At 43.1% G+C, this 27,866-nt stretch overlaps 1 protein-coding gene across 1 annotated transcript in view; it reads right to left on the bottom strand.

Annotated features, from left to right (window-relative positions):
* Positions 1 to 3,111: 3,111 nt before the first annotated feature.
* The window catches only part of XRCC5 (X-ray repair cross complementing 5), a 484,719-nt gene continuing 459,964 nt past the window's right edge, over positions 3,112 to 27,866 (bottom strand). The window contains exons 18-22 of the mRNA XM_053698104.1: positions 19,565 to 19,674; positions 18,734 to 18,830; positions 18,346 to 18,413; positions 3,997 to 4,068; positions 3,112 to 3,903 (exon numbers count right to left, since the gene is read on the bottom strand). Coding sequence (XP_053554079.1) covers positions 3,889 to 3,903; positions 3,997 to 4,068; positions 18,346 to 18,413; positions 18,734 to 18,830; positions 19,565 to 19,674 — 362 coding nt within the window. The 3' untranslated portion in view covers positions 3,112 to 3,888. The remainder of the gene's footprint in view (positions 3,904 to 3,996; positions 4,069 to 18,345; positions 18,414 to 18,733; positions 18,831 to 19,564; positions 19,675 to 27,866) is intronic.

Here is a 27,866-nt window from a genome sequence, read left to right as displayed (position 1 = left end):
GAAGATATCTCAATTAATATCTTTAAAACCGATTGTTCGACACTCTCTAACATGGTGGACAGATCACCATCGTTTAATTCAGGGGGCTTCTTTTGTGCTTCCGACCTGGACTGTAATTTCAACAGATGCAAGTCTCACAGGTTGGGGAGCTGTGTGGGGATCTCTGACGGCACAAGGAGTTTGGGAATCTCAGGAGGTGAGATTACCGATCAATATTTTGGAACTCCGTGCAATTTTCAGAGCTCTTCAGTTTTGGCCTCTTCTGAAGAGAGAATCGTTCATTTGTTTTCAGACAGACAATGTCACAACTGTGGCATACATCAATCATCAAGGAGGGACTCACAGTCCTCTGGCTATGAAAGAAGTATCTCGAATTTTGGTTTGGGCGGAATCCAGCTCCTGTCTAATCTCTGCGGTTCATATCCCAGGTGTAGACAATTGGGAAGCGGATTATCTCAGTCGCCAAACGTTGCATCCGGGCGAATGGTCTCTTCACCCAGAGGTATTTCTTCAGATTGTTCAAATGTGGGAACTTCCAGAAATAGATCTGATGGCGTCCCATCTAAACAAGAAACTTCCCAGGTATCTGTCCAGATCCCGGGATCCTCAGGCGGAGGCAGTGGATGCATTATCACTTCCTTGGAAGTATCATCCTGCCTATATCTTTCCGCCTCTAGTTCTTCTTCCAAGAGTAATCTCCAAGATTCTGAAGGAATGCTCGTTTGTTCTGCTGGTAGCTCCGGCATGGCCTCACAGGTTTTGGTATGCGGATCTTGTCCGGATGGCCTCTTGCCAACCGTGGACTCTTCCGTTAAGACCAGACCTTCTGTCACAAGGTCCTTTTTTCCATCAGGATCTGAAATCCTTAAATTTAAAGGTATGGAGATTGAACGCTTGATTCTTGGTCAAAGAGGTTTCTCTGACTCTGTGATTAATACTATGTTACAGGCTCGTAAATCTGTATCTCGAGAGATATATTATAGAGTCTGGAAGACTTATATTTCTTGGTGTCTTTCTCATCATTTTTCCTGGCATTCTTTTAGAATACCGAGAATTTTACAGTTCCTTCAGGATGGTTTAGATAAGGGTTTGTCCGCAAGTTCTTTCTGTTCTTTTTCACAGAAAGATTGCTATTCTTCCTGATATTCATTGTTTTGTACAAGCTTTGGTTCGTATAAAACCTGTCATTAAGTCAATTTCTCCTCCTTGGAGTTTGAATTTGGTTCTGGGAGCTCTTCAAGCTCCTCCGTTTGAACCTATGCATTCATTGGACATTAAATTACTTTCTTGGAAAGTTTTGTTCCTTTTGGCCATCTCTTCTGCCAGAAGAGTTTCTGAATTATCTGCTCTTTCTTGTGAGTCTCCTTTTCTGATTTTTCATCAGGATAAGGCGGTGTTGCGAACTTCTTTTGAATTTTTACCTAAAGTTGTGAATTCCAACAACATTAGTAGAGAAATTGTGGTTCCTTCATTATGTCCTAATCCTAAGAATTCTAAGGAGAAATCGTTGCATTCTTTGGATGTTGTTAGAGCTTTGAAATATTATGTTGAAGCTACGAAATCTTTTCGTAAGACTTCTAGTCTATTTGTTATCTTTTCCGGTTCTAGAAAAGGCCAGAAAGCTTCTGCCATTTCTTTGGCATCTTGGTTGAAATCTTTAATTCATCTTGCCTATGTTGAGTCGGGTAAAACTCCGCCTCAGAGAATTACAGCTCATTCTACTAGGTCAGTTTCTACTTCCTGGGCGTTTAGGAATGAAGCTTCGGTTGACCAGATCTGCAAAGCAGCAACTTGGTCCTCTTTGCATACTTTTACTAAATTCTACCATTTTGATGTATTTTCTTCTTCTGAAGCAGTTTTTGGTAGAAAAGTACTTCAGGCAGCGGTTTCAGTTGGAATCTTCTGCTTATGTTTTTCGTTAAACTTTATTTTGGGTGTGGATTATTTTCAGCAGGAATTGGCTGTCTTTATTTATCCCTCCCTCTCTAGTGACTCTTGTGTGGAAAGATCCACATCTTGGGTAGTCATTATCCCATACGTCACTAGCTCATGGACTCTTGCTAATTACATGAAAGAAAACATAATTTATGTAAGAACTTACCTGATAAATTCATTTCTTTCATATTAGCAAGAGTCCATGAGGCCCGCCCTTTTTTTTGTGGTGGTTATGATTTTGTATAAAGCACAATTCTTCCAATTCCTTATTTTATATGCTTTCGCACTTTTTTATCACCCCACTTCTTGGCTATTCGTTAAACTGAATTGTGGGTGTGGTGAGGGGTGTATTTATAGGCATTTTGAGGTTTGGGAAACTTTGCCCCTCCTGGTAGGAATGTATATCCCATATGTCACTAGCTCATGGACTCTTGCTAATATGAAAGAAATTAATTTATCAGGTAAGTTCTTACATAAATTATGTTTTCTATCTTCATTTCTGACCCGATTTAGTTCTCTACTAATTAAATCTGGCGGGTAACCCTTCTCCAGAAAAGTGTCTCCAACTACCTTAGCCTGCTCATCATAATCATCAAGCGTGGAGCAGTTTCTCCTGATCCTTCTGCCCATATAAATGCCCATTTAGGGGCAATGGGTAGTTTAGGTTTTTTTTAGTGTTAGTTTTTTTTTTATTTTGGTGGGTTTGGTGGGTGTTTTTTTTTTTACTGTTAGGGGGTAATTGATCATTTGTTTAGGTAAAAGAGCTGTTTAACTTAGGGCAATGCCCTTTTAAGGGCTATTGGTGGTTTAGTATTAGATTAGGGGGTGTTTTTATTTTGGGGGGATTTTTTATTTTTATAGGGGTATTACTTTGTTTAATTTCTTTTATTTTGGATAGCTTTGTTTATTTTTTTCTGTAATTTTAAAATTTTTAGTTTTTCTAATTTTAGCTTTGGGGGTTGTAGTTTTTTTTTTTTTAAATAGACTGCCTTCTGGGCAGTCTTATCGCCTAGTATAATCTAAAAAAGTCAAAATACACACACAGGCTTGGTTTTATGAAAATTTATTTTGCACTAGAAATATATAGGGATGTAAACATTATCTACCATAGTTAAAGTGATGGTAAACTCTCCCCTTTTTAAAATCAGATCTGGAATGTAAGCGCTATTTTAGATGGGGTTTTATTCATCATGTGCAATGAAGATGCGCTATAACTTAGTTATTAATATAGATATGAAATTCAAATACCCCACGTTACACCACCCACTTCAAAAGTCAATTTTCCTGTCGGCTAAATGATTGAATTACTTTCCAATCAATGCTCTAGCTACAACAAAAGTGCCATATGGGGAGAGCGCTGATTTAACAACAATTCAATCTGTTAGCTCACAAAGAATTTTACTTTTGAAGTGGGCGGAGGAGCCTGCAGTATTTGAATTTCATATCTATATTAAAAAGCATGTTATACTGCATCTTCATTACAGCTAATGAATTAAACTCCATCTAAAATAGCGCTTACATTCCAGATCTGATTTTATAAAGGGGAGAGTTTACCATCACTTTAATAAGACTACTATGTAATTATATTCAGTGGCAAATAAACGTAATGCCAGGGTTTACGTTTCCATTTAAACTGTAAAAAGCATGGAAATTCCAAACTATGATCAATATATTTTCTTACATAACTAATAAAATGTTTTATTGCCAAAACAATGGAATAATCGTAATGCTGTGACTTTATACATAGAGATATATCATATTATATACAAAGTATGTTTATAAAGAAAATAAATCGACAAGTCTTCACTTTAGAGAATGCTTGTAGAACCGGAGTTTAGAACAATGTAATTTAAGAAAAGCTACTGTAGGCAATTTGACAAAATTGGTAACGACTCCTGGAACACCAGAGTAAGTGCTTTGCTCTTCAAAGTTCATCCAAATTAAGGCTGTGACTTAAATTAAGTCAAGCTAAAAGAGAGAAAAAACAAAACAAACAGACATGATTTGCACACAAGAAACAAAAGTGAAGAAACAGTGCACATATTAAAGCCAGCAGCTTACCAAATCATCTACATCTCCTTGGTCATCATCCATTGGCACGTCTTCTGCTTTCTTATCTTTGTTGACCAAGAACTGTAAAAATTTGAAATCAGCCATGAGACACACACTGGTGTTAGAGCTTTACAATCAAGCATTCTTAGCTAAATAAAACATATAAACAATAAAACAGAATTTATGCTTACCTGATAAATTACTTTCTCTTGTGGTGTATCCAGTCCACGGGTTCATCCTTTACTTGTGGGATATTCTCCTTCCTAACAGGAAGTGGCAAAGAGAGCACACAGCAGAGCTGTCCATATAGCTCCCCCTCTAGCTCCACCCCCCAATCATTCGACCGAAGGTTAGGAAGAAAAAGGAGAAACCATAGGGTGCAGTGGTGACTGTAGTTTAAACCAAAAATCTACCTGACTAATAGCCAGGGCGGGCCGTGGACTGGATACACCACAAGAGAAAGTAATTTAGCAGGTAAGCATAAATTCTGTTTTCTCTTGTAAGGTGTATCCAGTCCACGGGTTCATCCTTTACTTGTGGGATACCAATACCAAAGCTTTAGGACACCTTTCTCCCAAAAATAGCCTCCGAAGAAGCAAAAGTATCGAATTCGGAAAATTTGGAAAAAGTATGCAGCGAAGACCAAGTCGCTGCCTTACAAATCTGTTCAACAGAAGCCTCATTTTTAAAAGCCCATGTGGAAGCCACTGCTCTGGTAGAATGAGCAGTAATTGTTTCAGGAGGCTGCTGGCCAGCAGTCTCATAGGCCAAACGGATGATGCTTTTCAGCCAAAAGGAAAGAGAGGTAGCAGTCACCTTCTGACCTCTCCTCTTACCAGAATAGATAACAAACAATTAAGTTATTTGTCTGAAATCCTTAGTTGCTTGTAAATAGAACTTTAAAACACGAACCACATCAAGATTGTGTAACAGATGTTCCTTCTTCGAAGGAGGATTAGGACACAGAGAAGGAACAACAATTTCCTGGTTAATATTCTTATTAGACACAACCTTAGGAAGAAAACCAGGTTTGGTACGCAAAACTACCTTATCTGCAAGGAAAACCAGGTAAGGTGAATCACACTGTAAAGCAGATAACTCTGAAACTCTTTGAGCAGAAGAGATAGCTACCAAAAACAAAACTTTCCAAGATAAAAGCTTAATATCTATGGAATCTAAAGGTTCAAACGGAACCCCTTGCAGAACTGAAAGAACTAAATTCAGACTCCATGGCGGAGCCACAGGTCTATAAACAGGCTTGATTCTGACTAAAGCCTGACTAAACGCTTGAACGTCTGGTACTTCCGCCAGACGTTTGTGTAAAAGAATAGACAAAGCAGATATCTGTCCTTTTAAGGAACTAGCTGATAATCTTTTCTCCAATCCATCATGGAGAAAGGACAATATCCTGGGAATCCTAATCTTACTCCATGAGTAACCCTTGGATTCGCACCAACAAAGATATTTTTGCCAAATCTTATGGTAGATTTTCCTGGTGACAGGCTTTCTAGCCTGAATCAGGGTATCAATAACCGACTCAGAGAAACCACGCTTTGATAGAATTAGGCGTTCAATCTCCAAGCAGTCAGACACAGAGAAATTAGATTTGGATGTTTGAAAGGACCTTGTAGTAGAAGGTCCTGCCTCATTGGCAGAGTCCATGGTGGAACGGATGACATGTCCACTAGGTCTGCATACCAGGTCCTGCGTGGCCATGCAGGCGCTATTAGAATCACAGACGCCCTCTCCTGCTTGATTCTGGCAACCAGACGAGGAAGGAGAGGAAACGGTGGAAAAACATAGGCCAGATTAAAGGACCAAGGCGCTGCTAGAGCATCTATCAACACCGCCTGGGGATCCCGGGACCTGGACCCATAGAGAGGAAGTTTGGTGTTCTGACAGGACGCCATCAGATCCAATTCTGGAGTGCCCCATAGCTGAGTCAGCTGAGCAAATACCTCCGGGTGGAGTTCCCACTCCCCCGGGTGAAAAGTCTGACGACTTAGAAAATCCGCCTCCCAGTTGTCTACTCCTGGGATGTGAATTGCTGAGAGATGGCAAGAGTGATCCTCCGCCCACCTGATTATTTTGGTTACTTCCATCATTGCTAGGGAACTCCTTGTTCCCCCATGATGGTTGACGTAAGCTACAGTCGTGATGTTGTCCGACTGAAATCTGATGAATTTGGCCGCAGCTAGCTGAGGCCATGCCTGAAGTGCGTTGAATATTGCCCTCAGTTCCAGAATGTTTATCGGGAGAAGAGCTTCTTCCCGAGACCATAAGCCCTGAGCTTTCAGGGAGTCCCAGACTGCACCCCAGCCCAACAGACTGGCGTCGGTCGTTACGATGAAACACTCTGGTCTGCGGAAACACATTCCCTGAGATAGGTAATCCTGAGACAACCACCAGAGAAGAGAATCTCTGGTCCCCTGGTCCAACTGTATTTGAGGAGACAAATCTGCATAATCCCCATTCCACTGTTTGAGCATGCATAGTTGCAGTGGTCTGAGGTGTATCCGAGCAAAAGGGACTATGTCCATTGCCGCAACCATTAGTCCGATTGTCTCCATGCACTGAGCTACAGATGGCCGAGGAATGGAATGAAGAGCTCGGCAAGTGGTTAAGAGTTTTAACTTTCTGACCTCCGTCAGAAATATTTTCATTTCTACCGAGTCTAATAGAGTTCCTAGGAAGGAAACTCTTGTGAGGGGGGAGAGAGAACTCTTTTTGATGTTCACCTTCCACCCGTGAGACCTCAGAAAGGCCAATACAATTTCCGTGTGAGACTTAGCTCTTTGGAAAGTCGATGCCTGAATTAAGATGTCGTCTAGATAAGGCGCCACTGCTATGCCCCGTGGTCTTAGAACCGCCAGGAGGGACCCTAGCACCTTTGTGAAAATTCTGGGAGCAGTGGCCAACCCGAAAGGAAGAACCACAAACTGATAATGCTTGTCCAGAAAGGCGAACCTGAGAAACTGGTGATGATCTTTGTGGATAGGAATGTGCAGATATGCATCCTTTAGATCCACGGTAGTCATATATTGACCCTCCTGGATCATTGGTAAGATTGTCCGAATGGTCTCCATCTTGAATGATGGGACTCTGAGGAATTTGTTTAGATTTTTGAGATCCAGGATTGGTCTGAAAGTTCCTTCTTTTTTGGGAACCACAAACAGGTTTGAGTAAAAACCCAGCCCTTGTTCCACAATTGGAACTGGGTGGATCACTCCCATTGTATGTAGGTCTTCTACACAGCGTAAGAACGCCTCTTTCTTTGTCTGGTCTGTAGACAGACGAGAAATGTGGAACCTTCCCCTTGGAGGGGAGTCCTTGAATTCTAGAAGATATCCCTGGGATACAATCTCTAAGGCCCAAGGATCGTGTACGTCTCTTGCCCAGGCCTGAGCGAAGAGAGTCTGCCCCCTACTAGATCCGGTCCCGGATCGGGGGCTACCCCTTCATGCTGTCTTGGAGGCAGCTGCAGGCTTCTTGGCCTGTTTACCCTTGTTCCAGCCCTGGTAAGGTTTCCAGGCTGCCCTGGGTTGTGAAGTGTTACCCTCTTGCTTTGCAGCAGGGGAGGATGAAGCGAGACCGCTCCTGAAATTCCGAAAGGAACGAAAATTATTTTGTTTGTTCTTTGTCTTAAAGGACTTGTCCTGAGGGAGAGCATGGCCTTTTCCCCCAGTGATTTCTGAGATAATCTCTTTCAATTCAGGCCCGAAAAGGGTCTTTCCTTTGAAAGGGATGTTCAATAATTTGGATTTTGATGACACATCGGCCGACCAGGACTTTAGCCATAGTGCCCTGCGCGCCAAAATGGTTTAACCTGAATTATTTGCCGCTAACTTAGCTAGTTGGAAAGCGGCATCTGTGATAAAAGAATTAGCCAGCTTAAGAGCCTTAATTCTGTCCATAATGTCCTCATATGAGGTCTCCGTCTGGAGCGCATCTTCCAGTGCCTCGAACCAGAAAGCAGCTGCAGTAGTTACAGGAACAATGCACGCAATAGGTTGGAGAAGAAAACCTTATTGAACAAAAATTTCCTTAAGTAAACCCTCTAATTATTTATCCATAGGGTCTTTAAAAGCACAACTGTCCTCAACTGGTATGGTTGAGCGTTTAGCAAGTGAAGAAACAGCCCCCTCCACCTTAGGGACCGTCTGCCACGAGTCCCGCATGGGGTCAGATATGGGGAACATTTTCTTAAAAACAGGAGGGGGAACAAACGGAATACCTGGTCTATCCCACTCCCTAGTTACTATATCCGCAATCCTCTTAGGGACCGGGAACACCTCAGTGTAAACAGGAACTTCTAGATACTTGTCCATTTTACACAATTTCTCTTGAACCACCAAAGGGTTGCAGTCATCCAGAGTAACTAATACCTCCCTGAGCAATAAGCGGAGGTGTTCTAGTTTAAATTTAAAAGCTAACGTATCTGAGTCTGTCTGAGGAGCAACCTTTCCCGAATCGGAAATTTCTCCCTCAGACAGCACATCCCTCGCCCCCATTTCAGAGCGTTGTGAGTGTATATCGGATACGGCTACCAAAGCGTCAGAATGCTCAGAATCTGTTCTTAAAACAGAGCTATCGCGTTCAATCTCCATGCAGTCAGTCTCAGAGAAATTAGATTTGGATGATTGAAAGGACCTTGTATTAGAAGGTCCTGCCTCAGAGGCAGAGCCCATGGTGAAAGAGATGACATGTCCACTAGGTCTGCATACCAGGTCCTGCGTGGCCACGCAGGCGCTATCAGAATCACCACTGTTCTCTCCTGTTTGATTTTGGCAATCAGTCGAGGGAGCAGAGGAAACGGTGGAAACACATTGGCCAGGTTGAAGAACCAAGGAGCTGCTAGAGCATCTATCAGTGTTGCTCCCGGGTCCCTGGACCTGGATCCGTAACAAGGAAGCTTGGCGTTCTGGCGAGACGCCATGAGATCCAGTTCTGGTTTGCCCCAACGATGGACCAGTTGAGCAAACACCTCCGGATGGAGTTCCCACTCCCCCGGATGAAAAGTCTGACGACTTCGAAAATCCGCCTCCCAGTTCTCTACGCCTGGGATGTGGATCGCTGACAGGTGGCAAGAGTGAGACTCTGCCCAGCGAATTATCTTTGAGGCTTCTAACATCGCTAGGGAACTCCTGGTTCCCCCTTGATGGTTGATGTAAGCCACAGTCGTGATGTTGTCCGACTGAAATCTGATGAACCTCAGTGTTGCTAACTGAGGCCAAGCTAGAAGAGCCTTGAATATTGCTCTTAACTCCAGAATATTTATTGGGAGGAGTTTCTCCTCCTGAGTCCACGATCCCTGAGCCTTCAGGGAGTTCCAGACTGCGCCCCAACCTAGAAGGCTGGCATCTGTTGTTACAATCGTCCAATCTGGCCTGCGAAAGGTCATACCCTTGGACAGATGGACCCGAGAGAGCTATCACGCTTTGCAGGTAAAACAGGCAGTTTAGATAAAAACTCTGAGAGGGTATTATTCATAACTGCCGCCAAGTCTTGCAAGGTAAAAGAGTTAGACGCACTAGAGGTGCTAGGCGTCGCTTGAGCAGGCGTAACTGGTTGTGACACTTGGGGAGAGGTTAACGGGCTAACCTCATTACCTTCTGTCTGAGAATCATCTTGGGCCACATTTTTAAGTGCAACAATATGCTCTTTAAAGTGTATAAACATATCAGTACAAGTGGGACACATTCTGAGAGGGGGTTCCACCATGGCTTCTAAACACATTGAACAAGGATTTTCCTTGGTGTCAGACATGTTTAACAGACTAGTAGTAAGACAAACAGGCTTAGAAATCACTTTAATCAAGTAAAAACACACTTTGCAAAAAACGTTACTGTGCCTTTAAGAGATAAAAAAACATAATTTATGCATACCTGATAAATTTATTTATCTTGTAGTGTATCCAGTCCACGGATCATCCATTACTTGTGGGATACCAATACCAAAGCTAAAGTACACGGATGATGGGAGGGACAAGGCAGGAACTTAAACGGAAGGAACCACTGCCTGTAGAACCTTTCTCCCAAAAAACAGCCTCCGAAGAAGCAAAAGTGTCAAATTTGTAAAATTTTGAAAAGGTGTGAAGCGAAGACCAAGTCGCAGCCTTGCAAATCTGTTCAACAGAGGTCTCATTTTTAAAGGCCCAGGTGGAAGCCACAGCTCTAGTAGAATGAACTGTAATCCTTTCAGTGGGCTGCTGTCCAGCAGTCTCATAGGCTAAGCGTATTATGCTCCGAAGCCAAAAGGAGAGAGAGGTTGCCGAAGCTTTTTGACCTCTCCTCTGTCCAGAGTAAACGACAAACAGGGCAGATTGTTTGACGAAAATCTTTAGTAGCCTGTAAGTAAAACTTCAAGGCACGGACTACGTCCAGATTATGCAAAAGACGTTCCTTCTTTGAAGAAGGATTAGGACACAATGATGGAACAACAATCTCTTGATTGATATTCCTGTTAGAAACCACCTTAGGTAAAAACCCAGGCTTGGTACGCAGAACTACCTTGTCTGAATGAAAAATCAGATAAGGAGAATCACAATGTAAGGCAGATAACTCAGACTCTTCGAGCCGAGGAAATAGCCATCAAAAACAGAACTTTCCAAGATAAAAGTTTAATATCAATGGAATGAAGGGGTTCAAACGGAACTCCCTGAAGAACTTTAAGAACCAAGTTTAAGCTCCACGGGGGAGCAACAGTTTTAAACACAGGCTTAATCCTAAACAAAGCCTGACAAAATGCCTGGACGTCTGGAACTTCTGCCAGACGCTTGTGCAAAAGAATAGATAGAGCAGAGATCTGTCCTTTTAAAGAACTAGCTGATAAGCCTTTGTCCAAACCCTCTTGGAGAAAGGACAATATCCTAGGAATCCTAACCTTACTCCATGAGTAACTCTTGGATTCACACCAATAAAGATATTTACGCCATATCTTATGGTAGATTTTCCTGGTGACAGGCTTCCGAGCCTGTATTAAGGTATCAATGACTGACTCGGAGAAGCCACGCCTTGATAGAATCAAGCGTTCAATCTCCATGCAGTCAGTCTCAGAGAAATTAGATTTGGATGATTGAAAGGACCTTGTATTAGAAGGTCCTGCCTCAGAGGCAGAGCCCATGGTGAAAGAGATGACATGTCCACTAGGTCTGCATACCAGGTCCTGCGTGGCCAGAATCAGAATCAGAATCACCAATGTTCTCTCCTGTTTGATTTTGGCAATCAGTCGAGGGAGCAGAGGAAACGGTGGAAACACATTGGCCAGGTTGAAGAACCAAGGAGCTGCTAGAGCATCTATCAGCGTTGCTCCCGGGTCCCTGGACCTGGATCCGTAACAAGGAAGCTTGGCGTTCTGGCGAGACGCCATGAGATCCAGTTCTGATTTGCCCCAACGATGGACCAGTTGAGCAAACACCTCCGGATGGAGTTCCCACTCCCCCGGATGAAAAGTCTGACGACTTCGAAAATCCGCCTCCCAGTTCTCTACGCCTGGGATGTGGATCGCTGACAGGTGGCAAGAGTGAGACTCTGCCCAGCGAATTATCTTTGAGGCTTCTAACATCGCTAGGGAACTCCTGGTTCCCCCTTGATGGTTGATGTAAGCCACAGTCGTGATGTTGTCCGACTGAAATCTGATGAACCTCAGTGTTGCTAACTGAGGCCAAGCTAGAAGAGCCTTGAATATTGCTCTTAACTCCAGAATATTTATTGGGAGGAGTTTCTCCTCCTGAGTCCACGATCCCTGAGCCTTCAGGGAGTTCCAGACTGCGCCCCAACCTAGAAGGCTGGCATCTGTTGTTACAATCGTCCAATCTGGCCTGCGAAAGGTCATACCCTTGGACAGATGGACCCGAGAAAGCCACCAGAGAAGAGAATCTCTGGTCTCTTGATCCAGATTTAGTAGAGGGGACAAATCTGAGTAATCCCCATTCCACTGACTTAGCATGCATAATTGCAGCGGTCTGAGATGCAGGCGCGCAAATGGCACTATGTCCAATGCCGCTACCATTAAGCCGATTACTTCCATGCACTGAGCCACTGACGGGCGTGGAATGAAATGAAGGACACGGCAAGCATTTAGAAGTTTTGATAACCTAGACTCCGTCAGGTAAATTTACATCTCTACAGAATCTATAAGAGTCCCTAGGAAGGAGACTCTTGTGAGTGGTGATAGAGAACTCTTTTCCACGTTCACTTTCCACCCATGCGACCTCAGAAATGCCAGAACTATCTCTGTATGAGACTTGGCAATTTGAAATCTTGACGCCTGTATCAGGATGTCGTCTAGATACGGAGCCACCGCTATGCCTCGCGGTCTTAGAACCGCCAGAAGCGAGCCCAGAACCTTTGTAAAAATTTTCGGGGCAGTGGCCAACCCGAAGGGAAGAGCTACAAATTGGTAATGCCTGTCTAGAAAGGCAAACCTTAGGAACCGATGATGATCTTTGTGAATCGGTATGTGAAGGTAGGCATCCTTTAAGTCCACTGTGGTCATGTACTGACCCTCTTGGATCATGGGTAGGATGGTCAGAATAGTTTCCATTTTGAATGATGGAACTCTGAGGAATTTGTTTAAGATCTTTAGATCCAAGATTGGTCTGAAGGTTCCCTCTTTCTTGGGAACCACAAACAGATTTGAATAAAATCCCTGTCCTTGTTACGTCCGCGGAACTGGATGGATCACTCCCATTACTAGGAGGTCTTGCACACAGCTTAGGAATGCCTCTTTCTTTATCTGGTTTGCTGATAACCTTGAAAGATGAAATCTCCCTTGTGGAGGAGAAGCTTTGAAGTCCAGAAGATATCCCTGAGATATGATCTCCACGCCCAGGGATCCTGAACATCTCTTGCCCACGCCTGGGCGAAGAGAGAAAGTCTGCCCCCCACTAGATCCGTTTCCGGATAGGGGGCCGTTCCTTCATGCTGTCTTGGGGGCAGCAGCAGGCTTTCTGGCCTGCTTGCCCTTGTTCCAGGACTGGTTAGGTTTCCAGGCCTGTCTGGAATGAGCAACAGTTCCCTCTTGTTTTGAAGCGGAGGAAGTTGATGCTGCTCCTGCCTTGAAATTTCGAAAGGCACGAAAATTAGACTGTTTGGCCTTTGATTTGGCCCTGTCCTGAGGAAGGGTATGACCCTTGCCTCCAGTAATGTCAGCAATAATTTCCTTCAAGCCAGGCCCGAATAAGGTCTGCCCCTTGAAAGGAATGTTGAGTAATTTAGACTTTGAAGTCACATCAGCTGACCAGGATTTAAGCCATAGCGTCCTACGCGCCTAGATATCGAATCCGGAATTCTTAGCCGTTAGTTTAGTCAAATGAACAATGGCATCAGAAACAAATGAGTTAGCTAGCTTAAGCGTTCTAAGCTTGTCAATAATTTCATTCAATGGAGCTGTCTGGATGGCCTCTTCCAGGGCCTCAAACCAGAATGCCGCCGCAGCAGTGACAGGCGCAATGCATGCAAGGGGCTGTAAAATAAAACCTTGTTGAATAAACATTTTCTTAAGGTAACCCTCCAATTTTTTATCCATTGGATCTGAAAAAGCACAACTGTCCTCAACCGGGATAGTGGTACGCTTTGCTAAAGTAGAAACTGCTCCCTCCACCTTAGGGACCGTCTGCCATAAGTCCCGTGTAGTGGCGTCTATTGGAAACATTTTTCTAAATATAGGAGGTGGGGAAAAGGGCACACCGGGTCTATCCCACTCCTTGCTAATAATTTCTGTAAGCCTTTTAGGTATAGGAAAAACGTCAGTACACACCGGCACCGCATAGTATCTATCCAGCCTACACAATTTCTCTGGAATTGCAACTGTGTTACAGTCATTCAGAGCAGCTAATACCTCCCCAAGCAATACACGGAGGTTCTCAAGCTTAAATTTAAAATTAGAAATCTCTGATTCAGGTTTCCCCGAGTCAGAGATGTCACCCACAGACTGAAGCTCTCCGTCCTCATGTTCTGCATACTGTGACGCAGTATCAGACATGGCTCTAACAGCATTTGCGCGCTCTGTATCTCTCCTAACACCAGAGCTATCGCGCTTGCCTCTTAATTCAAGCAATCTAGATAAAACCTCTGACAGGGTATTATTCATGATTGCAGCCATGTCCTGCAAGGTAATCGCTATGGGCGTCCCTGATGTAATTGGCGCCATATTAGCGTGCGTCCCCTGAGCGGGAGGCGAAGGGTCCGACACGTGGGGAGAGTTAGTCGGCATAACTTCCCCCTCGACAGAACCCTCTGGTGATAATTCTTTTATAGATAAAGACTGGTCTTTACTGTTTAAGGTGAAATCAATACATTTAGTACACATTCTCCTATGGGGCTCCAACATGGCTTTCAAACATAATGAACAAGTAGGTTCCTCTGTGTCAGACATGTTTAAACAGACTAGCAATGAGACTAGCAAGCTTGGAAAACACTTTAAAACAAGTTTACAAGCAATATAAAAAAACGTTACTGCGCCTTTAAGAAACACAAATTTTCCCAAATTTTGAAATAACAGTGAAAAAATGCAGTTACACTAACTAAATTTTTACAGTGTATGTAATAAGTTAGCAGAGCATTGCACCCACTTGCAAATGGATGATTAACCCCTTAATACCAAAAACGGAATAACAAATGACAAAAACGTTTTTTAAACAGTCACAACAACTGCCACAGCTCTACTGTGGCTTTTTACCTCACTCAATACGACTTTTGAAGCCTTTTGAGCCCTTCAGAGAAGTCCTGGATCATGCAGGAAGAAGCTGGATGTCTGTGTCTGTAATTTTTTGCTGTGCAAAAAAACGCTAAAATAGGCCCCTCCCACTCATATTACAACAGTGGGAAGCCTCAGGGAACTGTTTCTAGGCAAAATTCAAGCCAGCCATGTGGAAAAAACTAGGCCCCAATAAGTTTTATCACCAAACATATGTAAAAAACGATTAAACATGCCAGCAAACGTTTTAAAATACACTTTTATAAGAGTATGTATCTCTATTAATAAGCCTGATACCAGTCGCTATCACTGCATTTAAGGCTTTACTTACATTACTTCGGTATCAGCAGCATTTTCTAGCAAATTCCATCCCTAGAAAAATATTTTAACTGCACATGCCTTATTACAGGAAAACCTGCACGCTATTCCCCCTCTGAAGTTACCTCACTCCTCAGAATATGTGAGAACAGCAAAGGATCTTAGTTACTTCTGCTAAGATCATAGAAAACGCAGGCAGATTCTTCTTCTAAATACTGCCTGAGATAAACAGTACACTCCGGTACCATTTAAAAATAACAAACTTTTGATTGAAGAAATAAACTAAGTATAAAACACCACAGTCCTCTTACGACCTCCATCTTAGTTGAGAGTAGCAAGAGAATGACTGGATATGGCAGTGAGGGGAGGAGCTATATAGCAGCTCTGCTGTGGGTGATCCTCTTGCAACTTCCTGTTGGGAAGGAGAATATCCCACAAGTAATGGATGATCCGTGGACTGGATACACTTAACAAGAGAAAAAGGCACACAATTTTCCAAAACAGTGAAAAATGCAGCAAACTTTTCAAAATGTTCACAGTATGTATCTAGAGCATTAGTAAGATTGCACAACTAGCAATAAAAACGATTAACCCCTTAATGCCCAAACCGGATTGATAGTAAGCTAACAACCGGTTAAAACAACTTCAGCACCTTGCCACAGCTCTGCTGTGGCCCTACCTGCCCTTAGGAACCAGAATTGTGGGGAAAAAGCTTCTTATAGGCCCTCAAACTGCAGCAGGACCCTCCATGTGAAACAGCCTGAAGATCTAGTCAATATAACTGCGCATCTGAGGCGCAAAATTAGGCCCCTCCCACCTTACTCCGGTGCTGTGAGGCCTAAAGAAACACTCCTAAGTGTTTTAATAATAGCCATGCGGGTAACAACCCCTGAAAGAAACCCAATGGAACCTTCAAAGTGTCTCAAAAAACGATATTTATATATTTAATATATATTTATATATATTTAAGTAAAAACCGTTTGCCATTAAATAGTGTCAACCAGCAAAATTAGCCCTGTTATGTAAGCTTGCAATTCCATACTTAGTCTCTGAATAAAGCTTACCCTTCCCTCATGGGGATCTTATCAGCCTTTTCTAGCATTATCACAGTCTTGTCTAGAAATAAATGACTGAACATACCTTATTGCAGCCTAACCTGCAAACCGTTCCCCCCAACTGAAGTTTTCTTGTACTCCTCAGTCCTTTGTGGGAACAGCAGTGGATTTTAGTTACAACATGCTAAAATCATCTTCCTCCCTGCAGAAATCTTCATCTCCTTTCTACTAGAGAGTAAATAGTACACACCGGTACCATTTAAAATAACAAACTTTTGCTTGTAGAAAACAAAAACTACAATTCTAACACCACATTCACTTTACCCTTCCGAGAGGGACCCTATTGCTTAGAGCCGACAAAGAGAATGACTGGGGGGTGGAGCTAGAGGGGGAGCTATATGGACAGCTCTGCTGTGTGCTCTCTTTGCCACTTCCTGTTAGGAAGGAGAATATCCCACAAGTAAAGGATGAACCCGTGGACTGGATACACCTTACAAGAGAAAATGCATGTTGTACCATTGTCTGTAGTATACTATGTTCATTTCACAAATATTTAAATATAGTCTGAACTTTCATTGCAGACATCATTAAAAATATACCGTATCGGAACTAGTGGAAATTTCCAGCACTGTATTTATATATTATATACTTCTAAAATTCATGAAAGAGCTATTCACATTTTTTAAAGGAGATTTTACTTGCTAAAATACTATATGAGCTAAAACTATATCTGAGCTGTATGTCAGCAATGTTAAGCTTTTATTAAACTTGTTTCTTAAGTCTTGAATCCTTTGCGGAATAAAAGCTTGAAAAGTAGCCCTTTCTCAATGTAAATATATTACAATTAGTGCCATTTGTTTGGAAATAATCTGCACCATTATATGGTTCTTTTATTGGTACTTTCGAAGTCCAGTAATGACTTTTCTGGTTGGAAGCCAAATGAATCCTACATTGACATGCGCCTCCATGAGAGAATATTCTGTGTGCACTCAGGTGACAGATATCACAGATTTAGCTGCCGGTTCTTGGCTGCTCAGTCTCACCATGATAAATGTCTGCCAAAGTTACAAGTGCAGGGGGAGAGTGTTTGATTGAGAGGTAATATTAACACTTGCCAGATCAACAACCTCACATTAACGCCTTTAGCATCACTTATTTCAAAACCAGCCCCTCCTAGAGCCGCCAACTGTGTGTGACATGCAGGTGAGCCTGACATAAAGGGATCAGACTCTGAACATATACTGAACTCTTCCAGGGTGGAAGGCTGAGGAAGAGATGTGTGTTGCCTATAGGTGGACTGGCTTTACAGAATGGTTTTGTTGCTCGGTATAGTGTTCTGCAATCTTTGTGCAGATAGCATAGATTAACAGGGCAGCAATGTCCTGTGTCTCAGCTAGCCTCCTATACTTTATGATAATGCATTTAGGCACAAAGTTGTGTGGAAATCACAAGGCCACCAGGTTTTTAAATGGCTTCCAGACATATGGTCTGCTAAGTCCCAAGTGTATTTTTGTTACTTGCAACAAAACACACGCACAGGGAAGGGCCACAAATTTCCCCAGGTACCTCTGTTATTGCTGTGATAGTAAAATTTTGAATAGCAGGTGGTCATATTTTATACATACAGGAAATATGGCCACCTGCTATTCAAAATCTTACTATGACAGCAATAGCATGGTATAACTCAAATACTTCTGAAACCTAGGTAGACACAGATTAGAATTTTTTTGTATGGTAAATTTCAAAATAAACTGTAATATATCTCGTTTGGAATAATAAATGTGTGAGGTATTATGTATATTATATCTTGCAAAAAGACCCTCTATATATCTTGTGGTCAAATAGTGTGTGTTTGTCTATGTATCTTACAAACATACTATATGTATTTGTCTACATATATCAACAAATTTATTATTATTATTATAATTACAATTATTATCATAATCATTGAGTAAAGCACTGTAATATTCTGTAATTCTGTTTCATGCTCCTGAGTGATCATATACATGTGTATGTGTGATAAAGAAGGCTTTAAAGGGGTGTAACAGATCTGTGGTATGAAATTTGACATCACTAATTTAAAATATTGCATTTCATATGCACTTATGTTGCGTGACATTAGGTCCCTTTTCAATAATTAATAATAATTAAAATCGGCACGTTTTGTTCCCTTTGAAATAATTAGTTGACACTCACATATATTGCACTACACATTAGACATCTAAGAATTTTGAGAGTATCTGTTATGGAGAGCAACAATTTTATACTTGAAGAGAAAAAAATCTACCAGTTTTGCTTCTTCAGACGTCACTGAGCTGCCTTTCGATTCTTCACAGGTAATCAGAGAAATGGCATCTGAAAAAGATTTGTATATTTGTAGTAGTTCCTTCACTACTGTAAAGGGGCAATAAACACAACACATGAAATACATTTTATGTAAACTCTCTTATGGGTGTTGCTGTTTTCACTGCAGGTATATGAAGGTGAGTCGCTGCACATGTGCAGACAGGTTTGCACTGGAATGTAGTAAGAACTAGAGTTCAACATGGCAACACCCATGACTAAAGGGAGGCAGGGAATAACCTCATTACTATGCTTATAAAAAACTTATCAAACCAATAACTACAAGTTAATTGATCTAGCATAGAGTTGTAAGCTTCAGAAAGCCATCTTACCTTGACTTACAACATCCCAAAACTCTGCCAAAATGCTGTTTTGTACCTTGTCTTTCAGCAACTGGAGGAAGTCATTAAAGATCTGGGCCTGGGAAAACTTTAAAGGCAACAAAGTAAAGAAATGAAAAAAGGCAACATATTTACATTTTTCACAATTCTTGAATATGCTAATAGTACAAGACAACCCGAAATTAGCAGAACTGAATGCTTATTAGCCAAATGAATGGGCTGATGTAAATGGAGTTTCATTACTACATAATATTAAACACCTATTTGTAGCACAACATTATACAATACAATGCTATGCCTATTCCATAACAACGAGTTTAAGTTTATTCACAGTTATATGAACTGCAAAATAATGCACATTTTGCTACGTCATACTGAATTGTGTATAGATATATAAATATTACATTTAGCAGACTAGTAAGAAATCTGCTCTGTGATAGCTTTCCTCCATGTATGTGTGTGTGTGTGTGTGTGTATGTGTACATATTCATAAGAATGAATCTTTTTTCCAGGTCCACATCACTTATAGGGGCCCTGCCCCCCCCCCCCTTCATCCATATATATATATATTATATATATTATATATATATATATATATATATATATATATAAAACAACAATTACAATTATGGGGACGCGAAAAGTGAGTTTAAAATCCTCCACTAAATACAAAATATAGAGAAAATAACTCCATGTGTTTACACAATGAGTTATATATATATATATATATATATATATATATAAATATACACTGAGATAGAGAGATTAGATAAAGAGAGACACTGTATATGATTAACTTAGTCTATCCAGCATTTTCCTTACCCTTATGGCCTCTTCCCGGAAAACCTTAATACAGCTCATACTCTTCATGTAGTACTGGGACTGCTTTGTGTCAAGGAATTCATAGATACGATTTATCAACTGATTGCTCACTGGAACAAGGAAAGGAAATAATCATTAAAAGGACACTTCACAGACAAAAAACACAATAGAACAGCTTCAGCAATAAAAAAAAAAATAAAAAAAAAAATGTCATGGTCTGCAGTAACAATATATACCACCACACTAACCTATACTGTATAACTTAAAGGGACAGTCTACTCCAGAATTGTTATTGTTTAAAAAGATAGATAATCCCTTTATTACCCATTCCCCAGTTTTGCATAGCAAACGGATAAGAGGTGGCCTTCAAGGGCTTAAAAATTAGCATATGAGCCTACCTAGGTTTAGCTTTCAACTAAGAATACTAAGAGAACAAAACAAGTGTAATGATAAAAGTAAATTAGAAAGTTGTTTAAAATTATATGCCCTATCTGAATAATGAAAGATTAATTTTGACTAGACTGTCCCTTTAAGTAATTTAGGGGTTGGTTACAATCTATCTGTGATTTGTTCTAGAAATGGATTTTTGCTTTCCGTCTGCCTAAATACTCGAGTTTCTCGAGTGATCACAAATGGATTTGTCCAATTAATGCTAACACCAAGTACCTGCTTTCAAGATAGAAACAGGGAGGTCACCTGAAACTGATATATACAATAACCATTACACACCTCTTAAGGTTACATCCTTGCGCATGGCTGAAAATAATCACAAGCTAAATCCTTATGATGACCAACTAACAAAAGCTTTAATAGAAGCTATGGAAGCACTTAACTCATTTTTTAACAAAGGTACCCAATGTAGGGCATTGCTACTTTAAAAAAAAAAAAATTCTGTTTAGTTTTTTAATGGAGGGCCCCCTATTGGCTAGGAATTTAAAATAGAAAACTTTGCAGACTCATGTTTCCAAATAAATAGACTCAAATGGGGATGCTAAAGTAGGGAGTCAGGAAATGTTCCTGCACATTTTTGCACATATAACTCCTGAATAATGATATAGAGAGGTATATGCCAAGGACACTTGCCACTAAGCTAAATAGGGTCCTCCCAGACATAATCAACCTAGATCATTTAGGTTTTGTCCCTGTATGAGAAGCCAATCAGAGTCTTACATCTCATTAAATATGTCCCGCCAGATCCCTCATCACATTATCCACGGACGAAGAATTTTTTTTTGATTGGTTACACTCGTCCGTTATGGTTGTAGAAAAAAGAGGTGCCGCTACTAGAGAACTTCCGCATATAGTGAGCGGATAATGGATGATCAGAGCAGACCAAGCCAGGTAGAGGGTTGTGTGGAGCCAACTAAAAGCGGTGGACAACCGCATATACTCAGTATACAAAACAGAACAGAAGGCTACTGAGCAACAGTTACAAAAAATAGATAGTTTATTCCAATAAAAGGGAAAAACACAAACACTCCAGAAAGAGGGTTCCAGCTATCTTACTAATAGATGAGTAAGCGCTTCGCGGCACGAAACATGTAAGATAGCTGGAACCTTCTTTCTGGCGTGTTTGTATTTTTCCCTTTTATTGGAATAAAGTATCTATTTTTTTGTAACTGTTGCTCAGTAGCCTTCTGTTCTGTTTTGTACACTCGTCCTTCCTCTGTTTGACGCTAAAGAAAAGAAATTTGGATTGGGAGATGTTATCCCTAAAGCGACAGTATACGCCTTTTCATATAAAGTGCATAGACACTTCTATAAAGAAGAATATGCACAGATACTGATCTACAAATCCAGTATAAAGTATTTTAAAAATATTTAGAAGCTCCCAGTTTAGCACTGTTTATGAGGTTAGGCTGGGATAACCAGTGAAAGGGGCTGGAAAAACAATGAGAGCAGGCCCCTTCCCCTCTCCTGCATATGAAAAGACAGATAACATATGTGGCAAACCTCGCCACTTATGAACTATGCAGGAATTGTTATTTAGGCTAATGGTTAAAATGTATGTTAAACTGTATGTTACTGTTTAAACTCCCTGCTGTTTCAGTTGGGAAACCCCTTGTAGGGGAGACTGTTTTTAAAAAGTGTTTGTTTTTCCAGGTTGATGAAAAAAAGTCGTTGTTGACTCCCAAGCTATGTGTCGTCTAGTTCTTGGTGGAAAGGGGTTATTATTATAATTACCAAGAGAAGTTATTTGCTTGTCTCTGGCTTACCAAAAAGATATTACAGATCCTACTGCCTCTCTGCTACAATTACCAAGAGTAGTTACTTGCTTGTCTCTGCCTACCCAAAAGATATTACAGATCCTACTGCCTCTCTGCTACAATTACCAAGAGTAGTTACTTGCTTGTCTCTGCCTACCCAAAAGATATTACAGATCCTACTGCCTCTCTGCTACAATTACCAAGAGTAGTTACTTGCTTGTCTCTGCCTACCCAAAAGATATTACAGATTCTACTGCCTCTCTGATACAATTGGTGGCAAGCGACGGGATTCAAACCGCACAGCAAGTCGTAGGACATGTGATGTATATGAACGGACGTTGAATGGGGACAGATTATACCAGACTAAAGAGAACTGCATTGAAGTTATTACTGGAGGCGAGAGGAATTATTGCCAGCAATAAAACCAAAGCAAGGCTGATTGCGGAGCTCATGGAGGGAGACCGGGTAGCAGGTACGGCCGTACCCATGGCGAGCAACGAAACCGAATTCCAAAAAGAGATGCGGACCCGGTTGGCTTTTTTTCCGCTACCCCATTCGGAGGAGCTCCTGACACGGACATCAGCAGAAGTACAGGAGTACTTGATGGTGACCCGACAAACCACCCCGAGACCCGGAGAGGGGCTACCAGTACACTCCAGTGCTGGTACAGGGAAAGTTAAGATTCCCTACCACGCATTCAAGGATCATACCGACACGGAGGATATGGATGGGTACCTACAGGACTTTGAGCGATTATGCTAACTGCATAATATTAGTACCGCTGACCAAGTTCCCCTACTGGCTGGCAAGTTATCCGGGAGGGCCGCTGAAGCCTACCGCACCATACCAGATGAGGACAGCAGGGACTACGAGAAGGTAAAACAGGCCATCCTGACTAGGTATGCTATTACCCTGGAGGCATACCGACAGCGGTTCCGAGACCTGAAGAAGCTGGAGAAAGGTACCCACACTGAGTGGGCGCATCGGTTAACCAGGGCCGCTAAAGGCTGGTTGCAGGCAGCCCAAGTCACCCAGTTGGAAGACCTTTTACAACTCCTGTTGATGGAGCAATTCTTCCAAGGGGTGTCCACCGAATTGCAAAACTGGCTGAGAGATCGAAAACCGTGCACGGTACATACCGCAGCGACCTTGGCCGACAAATACCAAGACGCTCGGAGAGCTCAACCAACACAGCAACGCTCCAGTATTGGGGTCACCCCAACCCCCACTGCAGCTCCCACACCTCTGCTACCCCGTCCTGGAGGGGGAATCCACCCACCCCCTCCCCGATACCAGACTCGATCAGCTATCCGTTGCCATCTTTGTAACCAACAAGGGCACATTCAGAGAGACTGTCCCAGGAACAAGAACCGGGCAGCTGTACACTGCTACCAGAACGAGCCCCGACTACAGACCCAACCCGCAGTCTTCCACGAGGAACCATTGGGCATCTTACACGAGGTAAACCCAGTACAGGCCGCTTCGGACAACCTACAAAGCCACCGCCAGGTGGGCTATATAGAGGGCCGACTTGTGTCCAAGGGCTGCGTGACTCTGGGGCCACCATAACCTTGCTCCGGCAACATTTAGTTTCCACCAATCAACTCACCGGAGACTGTGTAGCTGTCCGGGTGGCTGGGGGGAGCCATTTACAAGATTCCCACGGCCAAAGTACACTTGGATTGGGGAGCAGGGTCGGGGAACGTAGAAGTGGGCCTTATGCAAAATTTGCCCGCAGACGTTATTTTGGGCAACTACTTAGGGGAGCTGACTTCAGCGTTTGCACCACGAACCTCCCCACAAGCAGCACTGCCCGTGGTTACCCGACAACAGGCCCGCGCCAACGCACTGGCTGATCACTCTGAGGCTCAGGTAAGCAATCACCCTCCTAATGTCTCTTGGGTCCCTCCACTAGAGTTTGGTAGCAAAGTGGCCACTGACCTCCTTGTTGCAAGTATATAGGGATAAGGTAGACCAGAATCAGGTGGGGTTGGAAGGAGAGAGGTACGGTTGGGACAAGGGGTTACTGTACAGGTATTCAGAGAAGATAGTGGCTGGATCTATTCCCCTGTCCGTTCAGCAGTTAATAGTACCTCAGAGGTATAGACGAGAACTGCTACGGGTTGCCCACGATATTCCGCTGTCAGGCCACCTAGGAGTTAGTCGGACGAAGCACCGCCTAACTCAGAATTTCTTTTGGCCAGGGATTACCAAAGATATTAGGCAGTATTGCCAGACGTGTGACACCTGCCAACGAGTAGGGAAAAGAGGAGACCGATATAAGGCGAAGCTACACTCCCTCCCCATAATAGAGGTGCCTTTTAGTCGAGTGGCGGTGGACCTCATTGGCCCCCTAGCCAAGCCTAGCCCCTCGGGGAAGAGGTATATACTCACGGTCGTGGATTATGCCACCCGATATCCCGAGGCGGTGGCTCTGGCTAATATTCATGCCGAGACCGTGGCGGATGCCCTCATCAAAATCTTCTCCCACATGGGATTTCCCTGGGAGATTATTTCGGACCGGGGCACCCAGTTTACGGCCGAGATTACCCACCAGTTGTGGAGAGCATGGGGGGTGAAACCCATTGTAAATTCCGCTTATCACCCCCAGTCTAATGGGCTCTGTGAGCGGTTTAACGGAACACTGAAACAGATGCTCCGCACGTTCATAGATACCCAGAAGAACTGGGAGCGGTTTCTACCCCATTTGCTTTTCGCCTACCTGGAGGTACCTCAGGAGTCCACGGGGTTCTCTCCCTTTGAATTATTATTCGGAAGGAGGGTACGGGGTCCCCTAGACTTAATCCGAGAGCATTGGGAGGGGGAAGTCACTAGTGACGGTACTCCTATTGTACCATACGTGCTGGAGTTTAGGGAGCGCCTGGAGGCCCTGACTCGGACTGTCCGCTCCAACCTTCAGGCGGCTCAAACCCGTCAACGCCGTTGGTATGATAGAGGCGCCAGGGACCATAGTTTTCAGACTGGGCAGAAGGTGCTAATCTTAAAACCGGTCAAAAATGATAAACTGCAGGCCTCCTGGCAGGGCCCATACAAGGTGGTGGACCAAATCTGTGACACCACCTATGTGATCGGCCCATGTACTCGAGCAGGCGGTAGACGCATGCTCCATGTAAATATGTTGAAGCCGTACCATGAACGTGCAGTGGAGGTGAATGCTATTTGCGCCCCTGCCGCGGACGACGCAGACAGTTTACCTCTTCCAGACCTCCTAGGAATGAAGAACCAGAACGAACGTCTGGGAGAGGTACAATTGGGTGAGCAGTTAAGTCCTCGGGAACGAGCTCAAATAGTAGAGCTACTCCAGGAAAAGAGAGACACGTTCTCCAACGTGCCTGGATATTCCCGAATGGCCACCCATAGGGTAGATCCCCAGGTCACCTCCCCATGCGTCAACCTCCTTACCACATACCAGAATCGGTGAGAGAACATATGCGGAAGGAGATTGACGAGATGCTACAGTTAGGAGTGATTGAGCACTCAGACAGCCCCTAGGCACGACCCGCTTCTGCGTAGACTACCGGAAACTTAATGATAAAACCGTCTCCGACGCCTACCCTATGCCCCGGATAGATGAGCTCCTGGATAAAATGGCTCGAGGCCAGTACCTCACCACCATAGATCTGTGTAAGGGGTACTGGCAGATCCCACTAGCTGAGGATGCCATCCCCAAATCAGCGTTCGTCACCCCATTTGGCCTGTATCAATTCAAGGTCATGCCATTCGGGATGAAGAACGCTCCGGCTACTTTCCAGCGAATGGTAGATCGGCTACTGGATGGGTCCCAAGAGTATGCATGAGCCTATTTAGACGACATAGCTATATTTAGCAGCTCCTGGGACGAGCATTTGAACCATATAGGGGCGATCCTAGATCACATTAGGGAGGTAGTATTAACCCTTAAGCCTAGCAAATGTCATATAGGGATGGCGGAGGTCCAGTACCTAGGGCACCGAGTAGGTAGCGGGCAGCAGAAGCCCGAACCGGCCAAGGTAGAGGCCGTAGCCAAGTGGCCCAATCCCCGTACCAAGACCCAAGTGCTAGCCTTTCTAGGTAACGCAGGCTATTATAGGAAGTTCGTACCTAATTATAGTACCCTAGCCAAACCCCTCACCAACCTCACCCGTAAAAACCTTCCTAAGATTGTTACCTGGAGCCCAGAGTGTGAACAAGCATTCCAAGAACTGAAAAACGCTCTCGTAAATGCCCCTATCCTTGTTGCCCCGGATCCAACTAAATGTTTTCTCGTCCATACAGACGCTTCTATGTTTGGATTGGGAGCCGTGCTGAGCCAAGTCGGGGCTGATGGCGGCGAGCATCCTGTGGCCTACCTAAGCAGGAAACTGTTACCCCGAGAAGTTAGCTATGCCGCCATCGAAAAGGAATGCCTGGCCGTGGTGTGGGCCCTCAAGAAACTTCAGCCATATCTATATGGACAACAATTTTCCCTGCTCACAGATCACAACCCATTGGTGTGGCTGAACAGGGTATCCGGAGACAATGCCCGGCTGTTGCGCTGGAGTTTGGCGCTGCAGCCGTTTGACTAAACAATCGATTACCGACCTGGGAAGTAAAACGGCAACGCCGACGGGTTGTCCAGACAAACTGAACTTGAACCTTGATCTGTGAACACTCCTCCGGACCTCCCCAAGCCAATCCGTTGGGATCAGACTGGGTATGCCGGCTTGGTTCTGGGGGAGCATTGTGGCAAACCTCGCCACTTATGAACTATGCAGGAATTGTTATTTAGCCTAATGGTTAAAATGTATGTTAAACTGTATGTTACTGTTTAAACTCCCTGCTGTTTCAGTTGGGAAACCCCTTGTAGGGGAGACTGTTTTTAAAAAGTGTTTGTTTTTCCAGGTTGATGAAAAAAAGTCGTTGTTGACTCCCAAGCTATGTGTCGTCTAGTTCTTGGTGGAAAGGGGTTATTAATACAATTACCAAGAGTAGTTATTTGCTTGTCTCTGCTTACCAAAAAGATATTACAGATCCTACTGCCTCTCTGCTACAATTACCAATAGTAGTTACTTGCTTGTCTCTGCCTACCCAAAAGATATTACAGATCCTACTGCCTCTCTGCTACAATTACCAAGAGTAGTTACTTGCTTGTCTCTGCCTACCCAAAAGATATTACAGATCCTACTGCCTCTACAGATCCTACTGCCTCTCTGCTACAATTACCAAGAGTAGTTACTTGCTTGTCTCTGCCTACCCAAAAGATATTACAGATCCTACTGCCTCTCTGCTACAATTAACAAGAGTAGCTACTTGCTTGTCTCTGCCTACCCAAAAGATATTACAGATCCTACTGCCTCTCTGCTACAACATAAACAGGAATAAACAGGATCCAGAAGGAGTCTATAAACACATGTATACATCTGACACTGTGGGGCTTGGTTAGGAGTCTCAAATATATTGTTACAAAAACACTCCCAAGATAGGTTATAGATCTAGTATAAATCTAGTGTACAATTTCACTTTAAATGCATTTTTCAACTGTATACTTGCCCTACAGCCCAGGTACAAGTTAATGGCACGTTATCCGACCCATTCCCAATAGCAAACGGGACGCGAAAAAGGTTGCCCACTATCTCCATTGTTATTTGTCACTACGATGGAGATGTTGGCAGCTATAGTTCTTTCTAATACCAGCATAAAAGGTCTGTCTGTAGGCCCCAAGTATATAAATTTGTGCATTATGCGGGTGACATAATATTAATGCGCTCAGAGCCAGACTGCTAATTGGAAGCTTTGGATAGAGTATTTAAAGAATTTGGGATTATTTAAAATTTTCTTATAAATAACAAATCAGAAGCTCTAAGCATTTCGGTAGCTCCATAGAAAGTCCAGGCTTGCGAACATGCTTGTTCTTCTGTTTGGAGAGGGTGGGGGGGGGGGGATGCTTTAAAAATGAAAGCTTTCCCCTGCATTCCATACATTTTACAGACCATCCATATTGGTCTACCAAAAATCATTTTGTGCTACCCTCCAGACCGCACTAAAGTTTATATGGGGTCACCTAAGGCCTAGACTTAGTATATCCACTTTATATATTTTAAAGAGAAAAGGAGATA

The sequence above is a fragment of the Bombina bombina genome, chromosome 1, assembly GCF_027579735.1.
Source record: "Bombina bombina isolate aBomBom1 chromosome 1, aBomBom1.pri, whole genome shotgun sequence".
Taxonomy (NCBI): Eukaryota; Metazoa; Chordata; class Amphibia; order Anura; family Bombinatoridae; genus Bombina; species Bombina bombina.
The sequence above is the reverse complement of the archived record's forward strand: the minus strand, read 5'-3'. Positions and strand labels throughout refer to the sequence as shown.